General features: G+C 41.8%; 1 protein-coding gene across 1 annotated transcript; it reads left to right on the top strand.

Moving 5' to 3' along the window:
• The first annotated feature begins 18,973 nt into the window (after positions 1-18,973).
• NPVF (neuropeptide VF precursor) lies at positions 18,974-24,344 on the top strand. The gene is made up of 3 exons (XM_066585139.1): positions 18,974-19,111; positions 22,303-22,748; positions 24,040-24,344. The coding sequence occupies exons 1-3, from the start codon at positions 18,974-18,976 to the stop codon at positions 24,083-24,085; spliced, it is 630 nt and encodes a 209-aa protein (XP_066441236.1). The 3' UTR covers positions 24,086-24,344.
• Positions 24,345-25,419: the final 1,075 nt, after the last annotated feature.

Consider the following 25,419-nt stretch of genomic DNA (forward strand, 5'->3'; position numbering starts at 1 on the left):
TTTGATTGAGCTGGCTGGGTGTGGTACTTCCTGCTAGCCAATCCCCTGGTTCTGTGCTCACATATAAACCCAGCTACTGGTCAGTGTCTGGCTGGGTCCCAGGGTGAGCAGTCATGTTACTTCTGTGTTCTGCAACTTGTTATCAGTCATGTGCAGCTTGTTCCCACTCAGATCTGTGTTTGCAAGTAGGTCTAGTTGTGTCTCTTTGCTTCCTCTAGACGGTTTGGACACCTGTAGTCCTGGTCTGCAGCACATGCAGCTCCCCTTTCCTTTCCCCTTTACAGGTGCGGCCTCCAAATGTCTTATGTCTTACTCTGTGTGTCAGTTGGTGGATTGCTGACACAGTTCCCTATGTCAGCGTGGTTGGCTGATTGTCTATCCCCCCTCTATGAGGACACATGGACTTGCTGTGAGTTTTTCTGTGTGCATGTGAGTTCTGGGTGGAGTCTGTGTGGTTGCATTATATGTTGTAGTCTGCTGTTAGCACAGGATACCTCCTTACAGGCACAGGCTCTGTCCTGTTCCTGTTGCAGCTGGCTGTGTGATCTGTGCTCTGTCCTGTTCCTGTTGCAGCGTGCTGTGTGATCTGTGTCCGGTTCTGCTGGACTGCTGGTTAGTGTAGGGACTAGTGGTATAACCAGGAGCCATGAAGTTGGCCCGCTAGCTTCCACATTTTGTAAAAAATGCCAACTAATACTTGGTATTTATATTCAGCTTATCATCTGTTACTAGTGTTTGCATTGTGGCTGCTGTATGCTGTATATTCTGGCTCTGTGTGTCCTGTTGTTCAGTCCCTGTCATGTGGCATGTGAATGCGTCCTGTTCTGGTGCATTGGCTCCTAGGATCAGCTAGAGCCCAGTTCCGAAGACTGCTGGGCCGCCCTTTATTGAGGCGAATCCCTAGCTTAAGTAGGGCCATGCCATCCTCCCCTGAAACCCGTGTGAATACCATGTGCAACCATGCCAGTCCCCTTTGGGTACAATTGTGTGGGCCCCGTGCTTAGTTTGCCCACACGATTGTAACACTATATGTCCCTGAAAAAAATGTAGCAAAAATAATTTTGTGGGTCCAAGAAAAAAAATAGGGCCATGTAACCACCACATACGTAAAACCACTAAAGTGTCCTGGTATTTCAGTCCGTTTATGACTGAAAATACCCTGGTCCTTAAAGGGTTAAGGAAAAAAATTGTTATCATTCTTCAACTTAAGGGATATTCTACAGATTGGCATACATATAGGAGAATTGGGATCCTGTGACTCCCATTACACTATTAAGTCCATTCACTATAGCTGCCACAAGGAGGCTACATAACCAGTCAAGCCCAATAACATAACTTCCATACGGCTTCAAGGGGGAACTGGTATGTAGCCAGATTTCTCCTGCTTCCCCTCCTTCTTGCAGGCTTATTAGTAGGGTTCCCCTGTTCTCCGAATGGCTCTATCAGAATTAAGAGTCATTGGCAGTAAAGTCACCAAACACAAACTTTCCCCTTGGCCTTAGGCAAACTTTTTTACCCCAGAATTAGGCTGCAATGAACCTCACTGTATGCTACAAAGCACCAACCATGCTACTTTTCAGCAAGCTAACGTCCTAAATTACAGAGTAGGATAACAGGAGGTCCGTGCCTCCCAGCACTATTCCCCGACCTGTCTGCAGAAAACTTACACTGTCAAGTGTACATTAAGAAAATGCCAAGCTCCCAAAGAGAATGTCACACACTGATTGTGAAGCAAGAATGAATCCAACAAGATTCATTTCTTTGCCCATATTACTCTAATTGTTCATTATTTCAAGGGATATTACCAGGCCTTGTTGTTGCACCAATTCCACGGGGAGTAAACCCATTTAAGAAATTTAATACAAGAATTGTAATTGACTTTATACTGTTTTATTGCACTTTATGAAAGACTAGATCCCAAATGTGCTGTTTTATGTCAATAATGTGTTTTTCTCATAATTTACAACTTTGTAGTTTTAGCTAGGTGTCAACATGGAATCCCTGAACTGCTAATGGCAACTGTATCCGTTAAAACAACTGTGATTAGTGACTAGGGAATAGAGTAAGTTTACAATTCAGATGCCACTAAAACACATAAATAAGTTAAGAGGATATAAAAATAATACTTTGTACTTTCTTTTATGTCTTTTTACCGATTTACTGCATATACAGTATATTCTATACTTTATCCGTCCGTACTGCACGCTGCTGACATGATGTTGGTTTTGTGGCATTGGTCTCTACTAGAGATGAGCGAGCATACTTGCTAAGGGCAATTGCTCGCTCGAGCATCGCCCTTAGCGAGTACCTGCCCGCTCAGGAGCAAAGATTCGGCTGCCGGTGGCGGGTGGGGAGCGGCAGGGTAGAGCGGGGAGGAGCGGAGGAGACATCTCTCTCTCCCTCTCTCCCCCCTGCTCCCCCCTGCTTATGGCCGCAAGTCACCTGTCACCCGCACCGGCATCCGAACCTTTGCGCCCGAGCGGGGAGATACTTGCTAAGGACAATGCTCGATCGAGCAATTGTCCTTAGCGAGTATGCTCGCTCATCTCTAGTCTCTACATTATATACCAGCTGTTATGGGATTGGACTGCCCTAGTGGGGCAAATATTGGGTTGCAAGGACTTGAGACTCAGTAGTGAACCTGAAGCATACAGATGAAAACCACTTTTTGCCGCACTGCTAGCCATGAAGCCATGTTGCTGATGCTACCTGTGTGGTGAAGGGAACAGATCGGATAAATCACAGGACATTGGGGTTTAAGTGCCACTGACACACCTTGGACCAACAGGAAACTTTTTTGATTGCCTGTTATTCTATGTTTATGCACTAAACTAACTTGTTAACCTTAGGAACGATAGCATTTCCAACTGCTGTTGGAAGAAAAAATGTGGACACTAAATGTAGATTAAGCTCCAAATATGCCTAGTAAGGCATGAGGAAAAAAAATAACCAGATTCAAAAAGCTGATAAGTTTATAGTGGGAACACAAAGCAACGTTCCTACAAGATAGTCCAAGTGTTGGGAAAAGGTTAAAGGGAATTGTAATCTTCAATGATACAATTCGTCATGTAGAGCACATTTAGTGTACCCAATTTAACAAAATGCTCACAAAAAATTCTCAGTAACAAACACCTGCTTCAGCCCTCATGCACAATTAATATCTGCACAAAACTGCACAACTGTTGTTTATACTAACCGCATAAAAATGCAAGATTCTTAGCACACAATTTGATCAAATCATGTGGGCCCATCCGTCACTTTCAGGGAAACCTTGAAGGGAACCTACCATGTCCCAACAGCATCATAAACTTAGTTGTGCTGCTGTTAGTTTGTGCAATTTTAGAGGGAGACACCAATGGAACAAGGAAGCGGGCGAGTATAAAAGAATAGTGATTCAAGGGTACAAGCAAGGGTACAAGCCTATTTAATAGAGGCATGTCAATGGGAGTTGGAATTCTGTGTTTCCAAATAGACTGTATTGATAAGGCTAGAGTGTTCGCCCCTTTAGGCTTTATTCACATGAGCGTATATCGGCAGCTGTTTACACGACCGGCCAATATAGGCCAACATCTGCTGCATTGGATTCCCATGCATCAGATCACATGGGCATAAAAGTATTCCTGCAGTGTAAAAATGCCCAGCCAGCCAATATAGCGCCGGGAGCTTTTACGCCGGCCCAAGACTTTCTTCCTAGCCGGAATACGTCGGCCACTGCATAGACTCCTATGGGAGCCTAAGACAGCTGCCAGAGAAGGGAGGTGGGAGGGAGTTTAGCAGTCACACTGCTAAACTACCTCCCCCTTGTCTCCTCCTCTCTGCCCCTTGCCGGCTGTTTGCAATGGGAGGGGGCGGAGCTAGTTGCGTATATGTTCCGGGCCTGGGCCGTCTGAACAGACACACAAACATTAGATTTCTGCGTCCATTCCTGCATTTTAATGTCGCCGGGCGGGGAACGTAAAAACGCTGACGCCCGTGTGAATAAGCCCTTTAAGACAAACAGTGTGTTATGTTACTTGATTTTTATTTCTGTCCTACGGGACTGATCTTGCACAGCATTAATGGTATTGTTCTCCTGGTACTCCATCTGCTGCATCGTATCCTGAGTCCTGCGTCTCACCACCACCCCTCACAACGGCTAATCTATACTTGTATGCCATGGTAGACTCTTCTGCCTTAAAGCAATGGATAGAGTGAACCACGGGGAAATCGCATGTTGGCGAGCATGATATCGGGCCGTGATATCGCACGTGCCCATGTGAAGTTAGTTTTAGGGCTTCTAAAGTTGAACGTATTTGCATGCCAAACAGAGGCGTAACTTGAATCTCCCGGGCCCCGATGCAAAACTTGTAATAGGGCCCCCAACTATAATGCTTTACTCATAGTACTGGGCTCCCTATATGAAGAAGAGAGGCCTTATAAGCCCCCTAAGGCTCCTGGGCCCGGGTGCGACCGCATCCCCTGCATCCACTATAGTTACGCCCCTGATGCCAAAAATATACATGTGCAATGCGCAGAGAATAAAACTCGTTAATGTCAATGGGTTCGACCTCATTAATGTGTTTTGCACACACATTTCAGGCAGGCACAGTAAAATAGCACCTGCTCTATCTTTCTACGTACAGTGCAACAACTGCCCCTATGAAAGTTCGCACGCAAATGCGCAATGCGCTGCACAATTTTGTGAAATACAGAACACTTCTGGACCTCCTTAGGCTAAATAGCCTTTTAAATCAGGGCGGGGGTGTTTATCGCATGCCCTTCATGCGCAAAAAGTTCAGTAGTATGCGCCGATTCGTGCGTGCAAAGCTACTTTGTTCACTACACAAATGCATTATGCTGAGGCGTGCGCAATTGCACATACAGTACGTCCTCTGAAGAAGCCCTTATACCTGAACTTGAGGAACTTGTGCATTTGACAATTTTCCACTGTAGTGCTTTTAATATAAACTAAAGCCACTAGCTAAAAAAAGACTTGGCAGTCATTGGCATCTGTGTATAGATACACCTTCAACAGCTAAAGGAGCGAGAATAGTAGTAGAAGTTGACCAGCAGTTGAGTGAATAGTCTCTTCCCTTTATATTGGTCTTGGCCAGTTTTACATCAGATAAAAGTTATTAGGAAATCTGGATTTTCAATTATTTTGACCTTTTCTAGTCATTCAGCACTTGAGTATGTGCAGACTAACGGTATTACACATATTTGTACTCCTACTATTACAACTCCACTTCACGTCGCCCTTTGAGTGTTTTGCTACCATCCATTCAGAAGTAGTCTGGTCAAAACAATTTTTCAGCTGAAATCTGATTCTTTTGTTAAGCCATGGCATGGAAAATGACAGAAAAATCTGTTTTTTGTAATCACGCTTCCTGTAGTGGCTTAGTTCTGAGCCAAGAAACACAATGCCTATAATATCACATGACAGACGTCAGGGTCTATTATGCTTTGGGTTACACAATGGCTGATGACAATCCCTGTAAGAGAGGAATTAAGGACACACGAAAACACAGTATTTTTATCTCCTGCCAGGTACGTTGCTGACTTCTCAGCTTCCTTGCAGAGTGCAGATCAATGAGCAGCATTGGCCAATAGTAAACGATGTGTGGAGATACTCACTTCACAAGCTGAGCTTCTCTTTTGACACCTACTAATGATACATTTTTGCATTGTTATCAAACACACAGTTCTAAAGAAAACACCATATTTACACATCAGTGGGGCATGTGGAATAATTCTAAATTAATACATTGTACTGTGGTAGAGGCAACAAAAAGACAAAAAGTATTAACCGAAAGCGATAGAGAAACAAACAGAGGGAGAGTGATAGAGAGACAGACAGAAAGAAAGAACAGTAGACAGATATAGCGATAGAGAGACAGAGAGAAACAGACAGAGAGAGGGTGATAGACAGACAGAACGAGAGCAATAGACAGACAGAACGAGAGCAACAGACAGACAGAACGAGAGCGACAGACAGACAGACAGAGTGATAGAAAGACCCAGAGAAAGCAATAGAGAGACAGACAGAAAGAAAGAAAGAACGATAGACAGAGATAGTGATAGAGAGACAGAGAGAAACAGACAGAGAGAGAGTGATAGAGAGACAGTCAGAAATAAAGAACAATAGACAGAGAGAGCGATAGAGAGACAGAGAGAAACAGACAGAGAGAGAGAGTGATAGCCAGATAGAACAAGAGCAATAGACAGACAGAGTGATAGATAGACCCAGAGAAAGCGATAGAGAGACAGAGAGAGCAATAGACAGACAAAGTGATAGAAAGACCCAGAGAAAGCGATAGAGAGACAGAGAGAGATAGCAATAGAGACAGAGAGAGAGCGAGAGACAGAGAGGGACAAACAGACAGAGAAAGAAAAAGAGAACAAAAAAGACAGGCAGACACAGACAGAGAGATACCAAGACAGAAAGAGAGAGAGATGGACAGACAGAAACCGACAGTGAGAGAGAGAGACAGACAACGTAAGTGACAGATAGAGGCAGTTGAAAGCTGACCCGGCTGTGGGATTAAGGCCTTATTTCCGACCGTATCCTATGTTGGTTATTTATTGCATATGCTTGTTTTTATATGGTTTTGTACATATTTATATTCCTATTTACTTTTTGTCACAGGGGTGAGGTTTGTGGTTGCACGCTGTATGTGGTGTTATATATTATATGTATTGGTGGGCATGAGTGAGTATAGTTTAGGTGTAGTGGGGGGGGTGTATTGGTTTGGGCCATATGGACCTTCAGTTTTTGTTTTAATTTGTCCTGAATTAAGGTGAATTTCAGTTTGGTTTGGTTAAATAGGTGATCGTGTATTTTTGTTGTGTTCTATGCTATCTAAGCTATATTTATGTTCGTTTTTATAATGGTTATGTCATATTTTTCAATTTTATAATAAAAAGATCTCCAGGTTCTGTCTGCGAGCCGACAATAGTCATGTTCGAGTTTGGAGTGCCTTGTGGTGAGCGCCTCAATCCTGCCTTTGCCGTAGAGCGGCACACTGCCCCAACTGCTGGTGTGATGATCTAGGAAGCCATCAGATACAACAGTCACACTAGTAGCGATTGAGGGACACTAATAGGTCAGCGATATGTACCAAAAAACCTGTGGCCACCCTGATGGCAGGGTTTCCAACAACCATTTTTCAGCAGGAGAATGCTTGCCCAAACACAGCAAGGGTTTGCAAGGAATGCCTCCACTATGTTGCCACACTTCCTTAACCGACCTGGTTGGCAAATATATCGCTGATTGAGCATTAATGGGACTAGCTAGGATGTCATCTTCAGCAGCCTACAAATGCGCAGGATTTTGAGGCAACATCTGTGGGCAAATAAGCCACAGGATAACATACGGAGCCTGTATGCCTCCATGCCCAACTGTATCTCATCATGTATCCAGGCTAGAGGCTACCCAACCAGGTACTGGAGCCTCCATCAGGGGCGTAAGTAAAGGCTCAGGGGCCCTGATGCAAAAGGTGAGCTGGGCCCCTCCCCTCTATCTGTATCTGTACCCGTACCCATACCTAAACCATGCTGCACAGAGACATAACTTGATGCTTCAGGGCCCCAGTGCAAAACCTGTAACAGGGCCCCCAACTATAATGCTTTATTCATAGTACTGGGCTCCCTATATGGAGAAGAGAAGCCTTATGGGCCCCCTAAGGCTCCTGGGCCCGGGTGCAACTGCATCCCCTGCATCCTCTATAGTTACGCCCCTGGCCTCCATTAAATTGTACATTTTTCCCCAATATTCTTATCCTTTCGCTCTAATACTGTAACTACATATATCATCTTTACATGTACACAACGTTTCATCTGATTCCAACACTTCTTTCTTGGTACATTATTTTTTTGTCAATGAGTCTAGTTCTTTATGTTTCTTCACGTGCATGATCAGCTTCCATACAAATATCCAAGTAGCTCCTCTAGACTTATTTCCCATCAACCCACCTTATGGTATCCATATGCAAACATCAGTTCAATTACCCTGTATTATGAAATGAATGCAATCTTTAAATAATAGATTGTTGGATGTGCTGTTTTCTCAGCAGGTTAATACAAAAAGAAACATTGTCGACCTTCTGGACACCACTGACTTTTAAAGGTCAATCTCATCCATTTCACATCAGTATCAGACCTCTATTATACTTTGATCAATAATGACTACAGGATAATTACAATGCGTCTTATGTTTAGTGTTACTCGCTCAGTGTATATGTTGCCAGTATCCTTTGCAATTATCGAACAAAGAAGAAAAAAAAATCAATTGGATGTCATAATGTTGACCTTGCCAAGCGTGAATTAATAGACAGAGCTTTATAGGTGTAATTGTGGCAGTAATTACTTTAATAACAATATTTCCTGCTTAACTCATGGAAATGATGATGATCAGCAGAATGGTGGCATCTATATAATAATAGCAGGATTGGCTGGTGAATGGTGTGAGAGTTTCCGTTCTATATGGAGGTGACAGGACACACCGGCAGATTTATTATGAGCTTATTTGTGTGCAGAGAAGAACAGACTTGTCCTAACCCTCTTAACCTCTCTGAATATTTAAATCTGTTACTGGTATGTGAAATATTTGTTGTATATGTAGCAGCAAAGCCTCATCAATCCTCAAGGGAAAAGGCTACCACATGTTTTTCTAACCTCTCCAATTATACTGTAATATATAGCCATATGTTAGCTGGTTGACTTTAAGCAAAAGTAGGCAAGGTATCTGACAGTGCCGTAGCTGCCGGTATTATAAATTGGAAACGTTCTAGAATGTCTCCGTTACAGAATACTAAGAGTAGAATGTGAAATAAGTACTTACACTGAATGGACATTTTATTAGACACACATCGGCCCTTTCGCAATTACAAACATCCCCCTGGAGTGAAGCATAGAATTACATGAGCATATATTCCATGAATCAATTTTATTCTAGAACTGGGAAATTAAAGGGGTTTTCCATGGAAAATACTATTGATGACCTATCCTCAGGATAGGTCATCAATAGTTATTCGCCTAAGGTCCGTTGCTCGGGACCGCGACTAATGAGCTGATCACAAAAACAGGGGTCTCTGCGCCGACCTCTGTGTGGCCGGTGCTTGTAACTGCAGGAACTATTGCGTTGATTTCAATGCGAGCTATGCCTGCAGTTACACGCCCCGGCCACTACAGAAGTTGGCAAGGAGACTTCCACTCCGACCTCCATATATTTGCAGCACTTACAGCATGTGTCCTCTCAGCTAATTACCTGAGGATAGGTCATCAATAGTATTTTCCATGGAAAAGCCCTTTCACCGAATTTGATGAAAACATGGTCATCAGTGCTAGACTAGACTAGCAGGACCAGGATTTCAAAAACTGCCAGACTTGTTTTTTTTTTTTTGTGCAACGGTACTGAGAATGATGTTATCAAGGAAAAACATCCAGCAAAAGTGGATTCTGTGGATGTACAAGTAGACATCTCGTCGATGAAAGTAGTCTGAAGGGTGTCAGGATTCATTCTGACAAACAGGAAGTCTACAGTCCCATAAGTTGTAGTTGAATACAACAGCGGTGCTCCAACTAACGTGTCTAAATGCATAACTAGAGTATGAGAAAAGATGACCAGTTCATGTGCTATTATTGTAATAGACAGGGGTATCCAACCTTTTGGCATCTCTAGGTCACATTGAAAGAAAAAGAATTGTCTTGGGCCACACATTGAATACACAAAATACTAATGAAAGCAAAAAAGAAAAAGGCCTGTGCATAATTTTTGTGGTGTCTGTCACTATAGATAAACAAAAAAGGTCCTCACATAGTAATCCTAATCCAACAAGCCCCCATCATCCTCCACACAACCTTCTTCGTAGACTCATAGAATGGTAGAGTTGGAAGGGACCTCCGGGGTCATCAGGTCCAACCCCCTGCTCAATGCAGGATCATTAATCATCCCAGACAGATGTCTGTCCAGCCTCAATTTGAAGACTTCCATTGAAGGGGAACTCACCATCTCCTGTGACAACTTGTTCCACCGCATCAAAAAATGTTTTCTGATATCTAATCTGTGTCTTCTCCCCCCAGTCATTGTTACAAAGACCTGTATAAAGCATCGGACATTGATTTGCAGGAATGCTGCCATCCAATAGGTGGCGCTGCAAAGCTATTGTTCCATTTTCATTATTTGCATATATTTCCCAGAGGAGCATGCATAGCCTTATAAACCTCCTCACTCACCTTCTAGGTGCTCTCCTAATGAGTGATGATACTCCTCCCTTTCAGTTTCATCCCATTGCTTCTAGTCTTTCCTTGTACAAATAAGAATAGGGCTGATCCCTCTGCACTGTGACAGCCCTTCAGATATTTGTAGACAACTATTAAGTCTCCTCTCAACCTTCTCTTCTGCAAGCTAAATATTCCCAGATCCTTTAAATGTTCCTCATAGGACATGATTTGCAGACCACTCACCATCTTGGTAACTCTTCTTTGAACTTGCTCCAGTTTGTCTATGTCTTTTTTAAAGTGGGGTGCCCAGAATGGGTGAGTGAGTGCTGCCTGTGATTGGCTCAGCGCAGGGACCAATCAGGGGCAGCTCTCAGCTGTCATTCATGAATTCATGAATGGGTGTGAGTGAGAGCTGCCTCTGATTGGTCAGGCTGTGACCAATCAGAGGCAGCTCATTCAGCAGGCGGGGATTTTAAATCCCCGGCTGCTGAATACTCCACAAAGCAGTTCAGGAGAACTGCTGCCAGCCGCGGCTGAACTCCGTCTGCCGGGACGGGGTGAGTATATATTTTTTTTTTGTTTTTACACATTTCTGGATGAATTTCACGGAAGGGCTTATATTTTTCAGCCCTCCCCGAAAATTCATCCCGCGCTCGCCGGCAGCCCATTGCTTTCAATGGAGCCGGCTGTATTGCCGGCTCCATTGATATCAATGGTCAGTGCTCGTTTAATCGAGACGAGTACCACGTGGTGCTCGTCTCGAGTAACGAGCATCTCGAGCACCCTAATACTCGAGCGAGCATCAAGCTCGGACGAGTATGCTCGCTCATCTCTAATCACAACCCATAGGGTCTCCATCACCACCCCTCACCCAGGGAGTCTAAAGGCGTCCTCCTCTGTCAGACTTGGGACGTCTTCAAACCGCCTTTCAATCTGGCTCTCAGCTAACTTCCCCCTGAGGTTGGCTGCAGTGCACAGACCTCCCTTTCCCTCCAGTAGATAACATTGAAGATCACTGGCATATCTCCCCCTGGGGTGCAGGTTCTGTTCTGTACACACAAGGACAGACAATAGCAAAGATCAAAGATCTTGCAGTATCAGCAGGACCACAGATGATGTCATAAACAAGTGACCAGAAAGCGCCTAGTGGGGGTCATGTATTACTACACTTGTATGTGGGAATTTAATGTTAATAAAATCAGTGTTTAACATGCCAGCTGCAGATATGTGTCTGTAGCAGAGCTACATGAGCTGTGTGTGTGCATGTATGTAGCAGAGCAGTATGGGTGGGTATGTAACAGACCTGTGTGTGTGCATGTAGCAGAGCTGTATGTGTGTATGTGAATGCTGGAGTGCTGTGTATGCATGTAGTCCTTCACTTCCTCTTTACAATGGCGCACTTCCTCTTCCTTTTTGACCTCAGTTTGTGCAGTTAAAGTTTTTATATACCAGTTTTAATACAAACCTTGTTGGAGTATAATGCACCAAATCTATTGGGAGGTGAAGTATACATGTGGTACAAGCAGGCAGATATTTGCCCTATGCCATATTGTAAGGAAAAGAACTGCACATCCACTTATTATACATTGAGCTAGTGCTTCTCAGCAACATTTATAAGCATAAAGTTTTTTGCTAAATTTTGATCAAACTGTATAAGCCCAGCAGAGTACCCTGTCGGACGTCTTCCAACATCAGAGATGTACAGGCTGCAACTAGAATGTCGGAAGACGTTCGACAGTGGATTGGAAAGGGTTAATCTGTCGGCCCCCTGGAGATCATACTCCCTCCTACTTAACTTGTCCACTTTTCTAGGTTTTTTTCAGAAGCGGTGAGAGGAGTAAAAAGTTGCAACTTTTTGCACAGATCTACTTTTATTACTTCTTTTATGTAACAGAAGTGATGCAGACTGATTAGTAAATGACTCCTATTATCCTATGGGATGCACCTAACTGCTCTTTAAAAACCTACAAATTTTCTCAAATGAAGCAGACATCTAAATATCATTGTACATCAATATACATCTCTTATTAAGCTGCCAAAATATCCTAAAATCACCCACACCTAAAAGCAGACAACAATATAATTAGTCAATAAATAAGGATGAAATACTTGGCCTACACAGGTCCTGGCGTCACGTAACCCACAACCAGTGCCACCACTCCTCAAGTCCAGACTCTACCTGCTTGCAGCTCTGCACAGGGCCCAACTGGGCTCATGTTTGGTTAACTATGTATCTATTCAGAAGACAGGCTGCCTAAAAGCTAGTGGTGACGTCAGCGTTCGTGCAAACGAGAATCGGCTCGTCTAAAAGGAGCCAAAGACAGAGAAGAAAGGTTTAAATAGAGGTTCAAATAACCTTATCAGCATTAGCATTCCTAGTGTGCACTGGAAGAGGGAAAGGTGAATAAGACCCCCAGCATTTAGCTGTAATATGCAGGGGATCCCAACAGCAAGTGTTCAATTCCCCTGCAGTGCCCCCACAGGGGAAATGAAGAATTACATGGGACCTGCTGAAATCAGATGGCGGTCTATGTAATGCACTGATCTACTGGATCTTCCAGAATGAGATACACTCTTTGTAGTCAATTTACACTCTGGCTAATAACCTCTTTAACCACTTGCCCCCGAGCCAGTTTAGGGCTATGTAACTGTCGTGAGAGTGGTGATGCAACACAGGTTCAGTACAGTGTGGCGATGACAAAGGGAGACAGAGGCAGCACATTCTTTTTTTTATACTAATACCTTTACTAAAATATTGCGCTCCATAGGAAGGTTCGTGTAATTTAACGTTACGTTATAATATGCAACCTGAAACTCTCTTAAAGCGACAGTAATTAAGCTTCTTGCTGGTGTCTCTTACTCCTCTGTGCCTCATTAGCTCCTCCTGGCAGCAACAAGGCACATGGTGTTTTCATCACTTTTTCACATAACTATCAGCATTTTTTGTCACTTCTCATTACTGCAGCATAACTACTAAATACATCATCGCTATGACTGTAGCCCCCATCCTCAAATGCCCCATAAGAGCAGTGTCCTACTCACAGAATGGGTAACACGTTGTAGAAAATCCAGAATGATCAAGTTATGAATGATGTCATGTTGAGTATTACTGAAGTTCTTATGCTGAATTAGGAGGTATGTAGAACACTAATTGCATGTCTTTTCAGGTACCTGAAGATCCAGTTAACAATCCAGAACAGAATTAAGATCATCTTGATAGAATTTCACGTGAGGTGGCCGAGGCATTAAAAAAATAACACCCGGGAAGCCAGCCAGTGGGCTATAAGCCATTCAGTAGATCCTATATGAATTTATTTACATTAATTCTTCTACTTTTGCACAATTTGTTTAGTAATAGTTGCTGTTTTTATAGCAGCTATTTCTCTCTCTCTCTCTCTCTCTCTCTCACACACACACACACACACTAAGACTCTTGCTCCCCCTTGTGGACATCATGGATAATGCAGCTGAATTTTCAGTCAATAACTGAACCTCATATCATGATCTAAATGTTATTTTGAATCTGTTTTAAGTAAAAGAGGCGCCGGTTTAAAACATCACAGTGAAACAGAATCTACAGGGGGGAATTCTTAACTCTTCAGGCATGTCAGTAAAACCAGCATAATACTCTGAAGACAATGGAAGCATAAACAACACCTCGATTTATGGGGACACCCCACTAGTGTTCACCAAGGAAAGAAAGGCTATGAATCCTAAGAATAACCCCCAAATCATTCACAGCACTTTGTGAGGTGCTTTGAAAACAAGAATGATGTTTTCCACGTTTCTTCTAAAAAAAAGTTGACAGAACTCTGTATACTGTCTGGTCATCCACAATGCTAATTTGCATATACTTAGCTAGTTGGTGTTTAGGTGCTGGAATGCATTACATAGAGAAATGCAGGGGAAGATGAATGGGGAAATCTACTGTTTACTGTTAAAATCTTCACTGGCCAGTTCTTGTTCCCAGGGATTCTAGAGATTTACAGAGCGAGACTAAACATAATGAGAAATCCCATTTATAGAAAGGAAGATGCAGAAATGTACATTGATTTAATGACTCCAGTAGGGGGACAGTAGTTGGATTATATAGGGCATACTGTACAAAACACGGCACAGCAGGAATTAAGCAGCAGATGAATAGGAAAGATTTCATGGAGTTACCTACTTCCTGCTGTGCCATGCTTCACTTTTCTTTTGAGGTTTGCCAGAATGGCTGACTGGAGAGTGGATGATAAAACTTCATCATCATTATATTTTTGGATACCATCCTACTTACAATGAATTTGGAAAGTTTTCAGACCCTTTCTCTACATTTTGTTATGTTGTGGTCTTGTGAAAGTTAAAAACAATCAAGTTTTCCCCATCATACTGCACTTAATGTCCCATAGTAACAAAGTGAAAACCGAATGTTACAAATCTTTGTAAGTTTTTTTAAAATGAAAAACTAACATTTTGCATTGACATAAGTATTCAGTATTGGTATGACACTTGAAATTTAGCTCTGGGGGTCTCCCGTTTTTCTTGATCATCTTTGAGATGTTGCTACACCTTCATTGGAGGCACCTGTGGCAAATTCAGTTGATTGGACATAAGTTAAAAGGCACCCCTGTCTATATAAGCTTTCACTGCTCACAATGCATATCAGAGCCAAAACCGAGCCTTGAGGAGGAAACTGCAAAACAATTCTGCTCCATCAAAAGTTCCCAAGAGCACAGCGGCCTCCATAGTTCTTATGCAAGACGTTTAGAATAACCAGGATTATTCTTAGAGTTGCTGACCCACCAAACTAAATAATCAGGGGAGAAGGGCCTTGGTAAAAGAGGTGAGCAAGAACCCAATGGTCACTTTGACTGAGCTTCAAAGGTCCTGTATGCAGTTGGGAGAAACTTCCAAAAAGTTAACCATCACTGCAGCACTCTACCAATCTGGGCTTTATAGGCCAGAAAGAAACCTCTACTCAGCAAAAGACACATGAAAACCCACCTGGAGTTTGTCAAAAACTACCTAAAGGTCTATCAGACAGTGAGAAGCAAGATTCTCTGGTCTGATGAAACCAAGATTTAATTTTTTATCCTCAATTCTAACCGCTATGTCTGGAGAGAACCAGGCACCGCTCATCACCTGCCCAATATCATCCCTATAGTGAAGCATGATGGTGGCAGCATCATGCTGTTAGGGGGGGGGGGTTAAAGGCTGCAACAGAGAGACCAGTCAGGGTTGATGGAAAGCTGAATTGAGCAAAGCACAGAGATGTTCTTAATAAGAACCTGATCCAGAGCACAAGGGACCTCAGACTGGGCAGAAGGTTCACCTTTCAACAAGACTTCAACACAAATTTCTGATTTTCTAGATCTGCCTGGTCACCTGTAAGTGCTATTATTGGGAAGTGGAAGTGTCTAGGAGTATAACGGCCCAGCATGAAGAGGTTGACCATGCAGACTCGCCATTCATATGCTGTGTGTGCATGACACATAATAATCACCTAGTGGAAGTAATAGCACACAAACATTGAATCAGGAGCTTCATGGATTGGATTTCCATGGTCAAGCAGACACACACCAATGCATGACCAGTAAGTGCAATGCCAAGTTTTGACTGAACTAGTGTAAAGTATACTGCCACTGGATTCTAGAGCAATAGAAACATGTTTTCTTTTTAATAATTTTTATTGGGTTTTATAATAAATAGAGATGAGCAAGTATACTCCCTAAAGGCAATTGCTCAAGTGAGCATTGCCTTTAGCGAGTATCTCCCCGCTTGAGACAGAAGGTTTGAGTGCCGGCGGCGGGCAGGGAGCTGCGGGGGAGAGCGGGGTGGAACGGAGAGGAGATCTCTCTCTCCCTCTCTCCCCCCGCTCCCTCCTGCTGACTGCCGCTACTCACCGCTCCCTCATGCCGGCACCCGAACCTTCTGTCTCGAGCGGGCAGGTACTCGCTAAAGGCAATGCTCGCTCGACCAATTGCCTTTAGCGAGTATACTCGCTCATCTCTAATAATAAACGAACAAACAAAAATAGCAGAAAGTTGACATATTTGTTGTGTTAGAATACAATTACCATGACATAGATATTTTAAGCATGCAGTGCGTTGCTGAATAGTATTACAAAATATAAGAAAGTAGTTGCCAGGTTAATGTAGTTCATCATTTGAGTATTAGATATCAACTATAAACCAGAAACTTATGTGTACCACTTGAAGGCTTATACTTTATGGTAAAGAGGTCTATTAGTGATTGACATGGAGATATTTGGAAGGGTGGTATGTGGGGTAATTTGTATACTAGTTAGTTGAGGGATGATTTGCCAGCCAAATGTTCCATTTGGAAATAAAAAGATCAAATGTTCAATTTTGGATTGCCAGCATTTTTTCATGGGTGCAGTTGGATGAGACTATAGATACTATTTCTTCTACCATAAAAGAAACATGTTTTCTAGAGTGATGAACCACTTTTCACTACCTGGAAGTGTGATGGCCTAATCTGCCAAAGAGAAGTGCAACCAGCTAGACTGTAGCAAAGCGAGCAGCCAAGATGGTGGTCACGGTGGCTATGCAGCTTTCCCTCACTAACGGAAGATGGTGCAGAGTTCAAAAAAAATAATAATCAATTAACTTTTTGGCTTTTGGGTGCTACCCGCGAAGTCGGGCAGGGTAAGATGTTAATTGTCGGTTTGTGACACCAGTCTGTATACAGACCAAGGTCTGTGCCGGACAAAATAATAATACAAAAATGGAAAAATAAAACTTTTCTCCACCAGAGTCCACAGTCTATTATGGAGTGTACAACCCCTGTACACTCCAGTTACATGTCTTTTAGTATGGAATGTCAAAACTAGAATTGAATTGTTCCAGACAAATTCAAATGCCAGAATACAAAATGTGAAAGCATATTGATTGACTACGAGGCAGCTTACTTGAGACAAAGAAGAGCTGAAGCAGCAGAGGAGGTGTGACCAGGTTCTTTGAAGACTCTCCAAAAGTAACCCAATAAAGCAGACACGGAGGATGGGATTGGATCACCATGTTTCCATTGGGAAGAGGCCCAAGCCAAATGGCAGCACCTGAGGAGCGGGTCTTGGCGTAGGAGACGGCGGGGATTGGAGTAAGGCCTTGTCACGGTGGCACTACCACCTCCCACCCGGAGGGTAACCAGAGAAGAAGTCGCAGGGGCTGAGGGCAGGCTATTAAATGGGTTTGGTTGCTTACTTGATTCAGCGAATGTCATGGATGATGCTAACTTTCCTTCCTCCGCGGTGAAACTGCAGATGTAATAAAGCCCACACACAAGGGGAGTAGTGAACATGCCATTGCCGGGAATGGTTGACAACAGGAACTTTACTTGAAAATACTTGCATCAATTGCAAGACTTCAGTTGAAAATAACTGTGGTAAACATACCAGTGCAGGTTGAAATGGTGATGAGGACAGGGAGGCAGACACAGGATGACACCAGGCACACAGTCCACATTATCTGTGCAGCACCGCTCCTGGACAAGATACTCCATAGGAGAACACGAACTCTACCGGTCACTTACACGACTTGTAGTACTAGAACTCTGTACTGCTGCCTCCTCATTCAAACACACAAGAGGGTAGGGGTCCTAGGAAAAGACTTCTAAGCCACCTCTCCTCTTCTTCCATCTTCGCCAAAATCAGCTCCAAAAAGTCAAAACCCAAGATACTCCGAAGCTAGACAAAAAAGGCCCACATCACACATCTCGCTCACACATTTATATGACAAGGTCACATGACTTACAAAAGTTACATTTCCAGACATAACCCAGACAGTAACCCATTCAGTACTGCAGCTAGGCAATACACTTCATATTCATGCTACATAAAACACACTGACAATACACATACGCACGATACTACATAGATCACTCAGAACCTTCCAGAAACTTCCACACATGAACTTCTGTACACTACAAGAGAATTTCTGACAAGGAAAACATTACCAGTCATAGTAGAACCGCTCATATGAGAATATGGATAGCACTGGTAAACCAAGACTGTCAGTGGGGTAGAGGTGCCATTCCTTGGGGTGTGTACATCAAGTAAGACTCTGTGGAGTTGTGCCATATGTATTTGCCTTACTTTGAGGAGCATACATCATGCACATGGAAGCTGCTTTGGGCCCCCAGGATGTTTTTTAACATCTCTATCCTACACTATGCTTAGATGCTACTTTTATTAAATACAGGAGCATTTTAGAATAGAAATACCTCGAAAAGTTTGGTGTCCAATGCAATCAGAGGCTGAGCCAAGAACTTCCACGAATCACAGTGTTGCCTAGGTGCATGCTGCAAATGTTTCACTGCTTTGGATTTCATCGTCGCTGTGGCTTCTATTTTGTATTCTTCCTGGCCATAAAAACAAATATGTTTATAAAATTGTTTGGCGCAGATAATCTACTGGTAATTAACATATTTATGCTAATTAAATATCTTACAAAGAAAGTAAAAAAGAATTAAAATGTGGACTATGTGCTAATTGATCGCAGCCCATGTGAACCTCAATTGTTATGTCCTATAAAGATCTAATTAAATCCAGATACAACAGTCCTGGTACATATAGATGGAAAGTCTACGGTATGTGGTGGTAAGAAAATTCTTCTAATTCTTTACGGTCTTAGTTAACGATCCTGTATTAATTAGGATGAAGGAGAAAGTTGAGCGTGTTAGAGTCTGACAGGGCTTATTGTTCCAAGTACTATATATAATGATAACCATCCAACATCAAGCATCCTCTGAATGTGCTGCACAACCAAGCAACATGGGTAGGCTGTCATCCAGTAACGTTATGCTCTTTTCTCTTTGTAGTTTCTCCATTCTCTTCGCCTTTTCTGTCTGTTCTGAAGAGACAACAGCAGCAAATCTGGAAAGTCAAGAGAAATTTGACGACTTGTTTGAGGTAAGGCTCTTTATTTACCAGTATTATTCTCGAGATGGGTGAATACATTCGGGATGCTGAGGGTACATTACGTTAGGGATTTCGGTTAAGATTCCACTTTTGGAGCAACACCAATATAAACAGAGTCCATATATGGTCTGTGAACATATAAATCTTTTATTGTACTAAGGTATCCAGGAGCGAGAGCCCTATAGTTGAGAAAGGGGGTCTCGATACCGAAAAAAAACGTTGTTTGATCTGGATGACTTGGTACAATAAATGTATTATATGTTCATAGATCCTGGGCCATTTGTGGACTCGGTTTATATTGATGGTGCATTCGGTTTGACCAGGAGGAAATCAGCGTCCTATCCTGGCGTTTATGGTCACAGGAGCAGCGGATCATTTGGACCTATGACATAATACTTTGCATTAGTGTTATGCCTATAGCAGAACACCATCAAGTCAGCCTTGATTTCTTCCCTTCACCTGTTTTTCATTGTCTAAGACTTACTTACACTAGGTGGCGCTATTTGTAAGCCATATTTTTGGAAGTTTTTTGAGCAGCAAAAGGGAATTAAAACGGAAGTAAATGTTTCATTTGTTTACACACTTGTATTTCAATGGGATTTTCTAAAAAAGTTAATGCTCCCAGTTTCTTTCCATAGCTGCAGACTGCGCTATTTGTTTCGGTAAAGGGATGGAACCATAATAGAATGGAAAGCATTCAGTTTTTTTAAACCCATTGAAAACAATGGTGGGGAAAAGGGAATGTATATCTCCGTTTTAATTCCCTTTCACTGCTTCAAAAATGGAACAAGGAAACGGAATTATGTTTAATTAGTTTTAATAAAGTTTTGTGAATATTATAAAATAAACAATAGCACAAAGGTCTCGCAGGACCATATAAAGGTATGAAAACGGGAACCTTAACACTTTCTTATGTCATTTCGAAACATATTTTATACATTTCTCCTTTTGAGTTTGTGATTCGTTACTTCTTACATTATATTGTTAGAGGACAGGGAGATTCATCAGAACTTAGGAAATCAACAATTTTAACTTTCACATTGCCTGATCTATGGATCGGTTTTACTGTAGTTATTGTAATTAGAGAGATGATTGAGTATCCATAATAACATCCTAAAAGGAAGTACTATCGTAGTTCCAGATTTAACATAACTATATTGAACTCTAAGGAAACGGAATTAGAACTGAAAGTGCTAAGCTCTCGCTCATGACCTGAAGGTTGTGAGTTCAATCCCTGCATGGTTCAGGTAGCTGGCTCATGGTTGACTCAGCCTTCCATGCTTTCGAGGACGGTAAAATGAGTACCCAGCTTGCTGGGGTGGTAATAAATAAATTACTTGAAAGCGCTGCGGAATAAGTTGGCACTATACAAATAACAAGTTTTATTTTTTATTTTTTTTTATATTTTTACCTAATTGTTTTACTGACTCCAAAGTCTAGGGAGCTCTAAATATAATAACTGCTGGTTTATATGATCATATAAGAAATACTATATTTCTGTTTTTTGTTTTTTTTTATTTGTGTAGATGAAAGAACATAATCTTAACCCTTTGAGGCATTCGACACTTTTCTTTTGTTTTCTCCTCTCCACTTTCAAAAACTGATTACTTTTTTATTTTTCCTATTGATGTAGTTGTCTGAGGGCTTAGATTTTGCCAGGCGACTTGTCTTTTTTCAATAGTTCTAGTTAATGTACCAAATAATTTACTGAAAAAAAACTTTCAAGTGGAGCGAAATAGAAAAAAAAATCTATATGCAACATTTTATAGAGGTCTTGTTTTTACGGCGTACACACTGCGGCAAAATTGACATTAACTCTGTGGGTCAGTTTGATTACAACGATACCAAATTTATACAATTTTTTTGTTGTACTGCTATTAAAAAATAAAATATCAGTAAAAAAAATTACTTTCTGTCACCATATTTCGAGTACCATAACTTTTTTTTTAGATTTTTCCTTCGATGCAGCTGTGGAAAGACTTGTATTTTGTAGAAAGACTTTTTATTGGTTTCTATTGGTAGCATTTTGGGGTATTTACAAATTTTTGATCTTCTCTTATTAAGTTTTATCTTGGAGACAGGGTGACCAAAAAAAGCTAAATTTGAAGCAAAGGGGTTTTTGGGATCAATCCCATTCACTTTGATAGTAAACTTTTCTGATGCATGTGAACACATCGTAAACCAAGAATATCATATACAAAACAAGACATTTTTAAATGTTTTATTTTGCAGTGCATTCACAGCATGTTTAGACTTTTACTTTATATGCCTTAAAAAAGTCACATTTTTATGGCACCCAACAGAATAACATTATCAATACTGTCAACTACTTTACACATTAAACATAGAGCAGCCTCCTGTGGTTTGCAGTGCTGTGACTCCACCGTAGCAGATGTGATGGAGGCAAGCTGCTTTCTCCACTCATTGCACACAGACAACAGGTCAGGCAAATGTTCTGTAAATCTGTCTTATTTAATTTACTCATTTATATATATAGTGCATGCGTATTCCACAGCACTATCCCCATGGGGCTCACAATCTAAATTCATCTATTAGTATATTTTTGGAGTGTGGGAGGACACAAACTCCATACAGATGTTGCCCTTGGTTAGATTAAAACCCAGGACCCCTACATTGCAAGGCAACAGTACTAACCACTGAGCCATTACACTGCCCTATTCGCACATATCACAAAACTGTTGAATTAAGTGTATTAGGGCCTTCAGATTATCTTTCTGTAGATATCGGGAGGAACAAGAATCACTCATGTTGGATTCCAACATACTCAATCCTCGTCCTACTGGCAGCTGCTGGTCTTCCTCTCCCAAATGGAATAACCATGCATGCTTAGGCAAGCAGAGAGTACATGCATGCTTACAGGGAAGACTGATGTTAGCTGGTTGAGCAATCGGTTGACTGCCATCTTATGTGTAATATAAGCAGCAAGCAAAGAGATCAATGTATACAACATGGTCCATGAAAACTGCAGTATGGCAGAATGTAAAGCACAATACTTGGTGCCCATATACTGCCAGTGTCTAAGATTTCAACGGTCAAACCAAAAGTTCAAAGTTATTTAACTTTACAAGTTCTATTCTTTGCCCCAATAAACAATCAGAGTGATCCTAAAGTTCTGAACAAAACTTTTGAAAACTTTTCATGCTTTTTTTCTCTCTGCACAGTCCAGCGAATACGCCCCACATCAGAGGAATATCAATTCTAATGAGTATCAATATTTGAGACCAAAAAACCTACGTGACATGACTCCTGAAATCCTGGGCAAATATAGTAGCTTTCCAATGCTTGAGAGGGAATTCCTTGAAGAGAGAGGACTGAAGCCCGCTGCAAACCTTCCACTGAGATTTGGAAGAGCATCTGATGAGAAAGTGGTAAAGAGCATCCCAAACTTACCTCTTAGGTTTGGCCGATACATACCTGGAAAGACCAATATCCAGTCAGTAGCTAATTTGCCCCAGAGATTTGGAAGATCACAATATGGCGGCCATTATGTGCAGTCGTTTGCTACATTACCTCTTCGTTTTGGAAGAACTATTAATTTTCAGAGATTACAGTATGATAAGAACTCCCATCTTCCAGAAGTAAAAAACCTTGATGAAAACAATGAAAGGTATGATGTTTGAATGTACCGTACCAGTATAATCACACTGTGCTTCAAATTATGAGCATCTATTGATGCTGAAATAAATAGCAAAGCCCTATGAAATGATTGACTGTTTTCCTATTAAAGGGGTAGTATAAAATTAGAAAAAGGCTTTGCTTTATAAACAGAAATAGTGCCCTTCTATTTCATGGGTTATATTTGATATTGCATCTCAGCCCCATTTACTTGAATCACGGTGTCTTACTGCATTGGGTTGTGAACTTTTGAGTATTACACTCAATGCACTGAGTAATTGACACCGTACATTGGGTCCAGGCAAGAGTGGATGGGATGCGAAGAGGAGAAGCTGTCTGTAACATAGAACGGCTTCTCCTTACACCGTGCCGGAGGAGGCAGGAGCATTATACAAATCAGATGACAGGAGCATGATAACATTTTAGGGGAACTTTGTATATAAATTAATAAGATAAAATATGATAAAAGGTAGCCATTTAATAATTAATATTTGCTATATACACTGCTGTACCTGCACTACAGAGGACAGTGCAGGCACAGTAAAGAAAGGAGCTCTGCAATCAGGTATTTAGCTAGCTGAAGACAGATTTTGCTAGCAATGGTTTCTTCTAGCTGCATAGCTGAATCGTGGTTTTATGGTAAAAATCTACAGAATAAGCTAATTAAACATAATGAAAAACTGCTTTTTTTGGGGGGGGGAGGGGGGTTCTGAATGAAACTTAAAAAGCATCTTTAGGTAGTTGGCTGGTTTACTGCAATATCTACCTATGGCTACACAATCTGCAATATATACATTTAATACTAAATTAGTATTAACATTAACTTATAATATCCAAATGTCAGTAATGTGTTAGCACTGATTCCCTATATTATAGGGATTCATCAGTTTTTGAAACCTGATCATATATTATCCCAAAACATTCCCAACTTGCAGTTTGCAGCAGAGGTAATGTCCCTTACAATGTAAACTGACATATCAGCGTAGCTTACCAGAAATTGTAAACTGGCATGGGATAACAACATAGAGCAAGCAAAGTGCAAGTATCGACATGAGATGTTATAATTGAAAGTGTAGCCTGGTGATATTTAGGGTGTGTCATTTTTTAAGTTTATAGGTTTCCCTAACCAACAGTTTTCAACTAGTCGCACTCCAGCCATTGTGAAACTATATCTTCCAGCATGCATGTCGGGTGTTGTCGCTTCGCAACAGCTGGAGAGTCAAAGGTTGGAACCCATTATCCTAAACTGTCAGTGACATAATAAAGTCCTTTTTTTATTTTAGAAGCCAGACAATCACATACGACTATGAGCGGAACCTTCATATATAGCATCGGGAGCCTGCGGTTCACTCGGATAAACCCGGGGAGGTTGAAGCTTTTACTTCATCCCAGCACTGAGCATTGAAGATCTCTACGGGATTATATTTTCCAATGGCTCGACTCCCACTCTTTGTACACAGCTGTGAAATCAGGTTCCTGTTGAGGACAACTATCAAGCCTAATTAACAGTAATGACCGTATAAAGTGACAACGACAATGCTAAGCTTATGTAATTTAGCACAGTATAAAGTTACATTGTATTACCTTATTGTACCTTAAATAAAATGACTACAGAAGATACAATCCATTATCTTTCCTTTCTTCTCGGGTTTAGTCCTGAGCAATAAAGTGCATGAGTTACAGCTTATTCTTTATGCAAGAAGCTGAAGTTAGTAGAAGTAACTCCAGTGGGTATTCTAACTCAGGCCTTGTCACTGTGGAGGCTACTCTGCATAGACCAATGACGAATGGTACAAGTGCAATGTGACGCCAGTGCCTCTGAGTATGACACAAAGGTGAAATAAAGAGCCCAGACCAAGGAGCTTTAGTAAAACCAGAGGCACAGAGTTTTTACTGATTCTTGCTGAATGACAGGTTAGAATTCACTTGCCAGATTTAGCAGGCAGTACTAACTTCAACAGCTCTTCTCTCACACATAAAACAACAGATTAGGCTTCCTGAACTCTCTCTTGGAGAATGAGACTGCCAGACTAAGAGTGCCATCACACTTGCGATCGCGATATTGCTGCGTTTTTCTAACGCAAATGTCAATAGGACTGTCTAATGTTAAATCGCATCGCACAAAAATCGCAAAGCACAAAAATCGCAAAGCACAAACTTGCGATTTTTGTGCGATGCATTTTAAACATTAGAAAGTCCTATTGACATTTGCGTTAAAAAACGCAGCGATATCGCGATCGGCAAGTGTGAAGGCCGCCTCAGTCAGATGATTGCTGTGCTGGGTGGTTATTTGTGGAGGAATGGGAGGACGAGTCCAGTGTGTGATGTATGTGTGCTGTGTGTGGTGTGGTGTGTGTGTGCTGTGTGTGTGTGTCTGTGGTGTGTGATGTGTGCATGTGTGGTGTGTGATGTGTGTGGTGTTTGTGTGTGTCTTTGGTGTGTGTGTGATGTATATGTATCTGGCGTGTGTGTGATGTGTGCGTACACTGTGTGTGATGTGTGTGTACACTGTGTGTGGTGTGTGTCTGGCATGTGTGGTGTTTGTTGTCTGGCATGTGTGGTGTGTGATGTGTGTGGTGTGTGATGTGTGTGGTGTTTGTGTGTGTTTGGTGTGTGTGATGTATATGTATCTGGCGTGTGTGTGATGTGTGTGTACACTGTGT

This window comes from Eleutherodactylus coqui, chromosome 12 (genome assembly GCF_035609145.1).
Source record: "Eleutherodactylus coqui strain aEleCoq1 chromosome 12, aEleCoq1.hap1, whole genome shotgun sequence".
In the NCBI taxonomy this organism is placed as follows: domain Eukaryota; kingdom Metazoa; phylum Chordata; class Amphibia; order Anura; family Eleutherodactylidae; genus Eleutherodactylus; species Eleutherodactylus coqui.

What these genes read in the sequence shown, in the direction of transcription:
- NPVF (XM_066585139.1), top strand. Translation starts at nt 18,974, where the DNA reads ATGGGTAGGCTGTCATCCAGTAACGTTATGCTCTTTTCTCTTTGTAGT. An exon ending in AATTTGACGACTTGTTTGAG is followed by an intron (nt 19,112 to 22,302) that starts GTAAGGCTCTTT and finishes CTCTCTGCACAG; the next exon opens with TCCAGCGAATACGCCCCACA. An exon ending in CTTGATGAAAACAATGAAAG is followed by an intron (nt 22,749 to 24,039) that starts GTATGATGTTTG and finishes TTTTTATTTTAG; the next exon opens with AAGCCAGACAATCACATACG.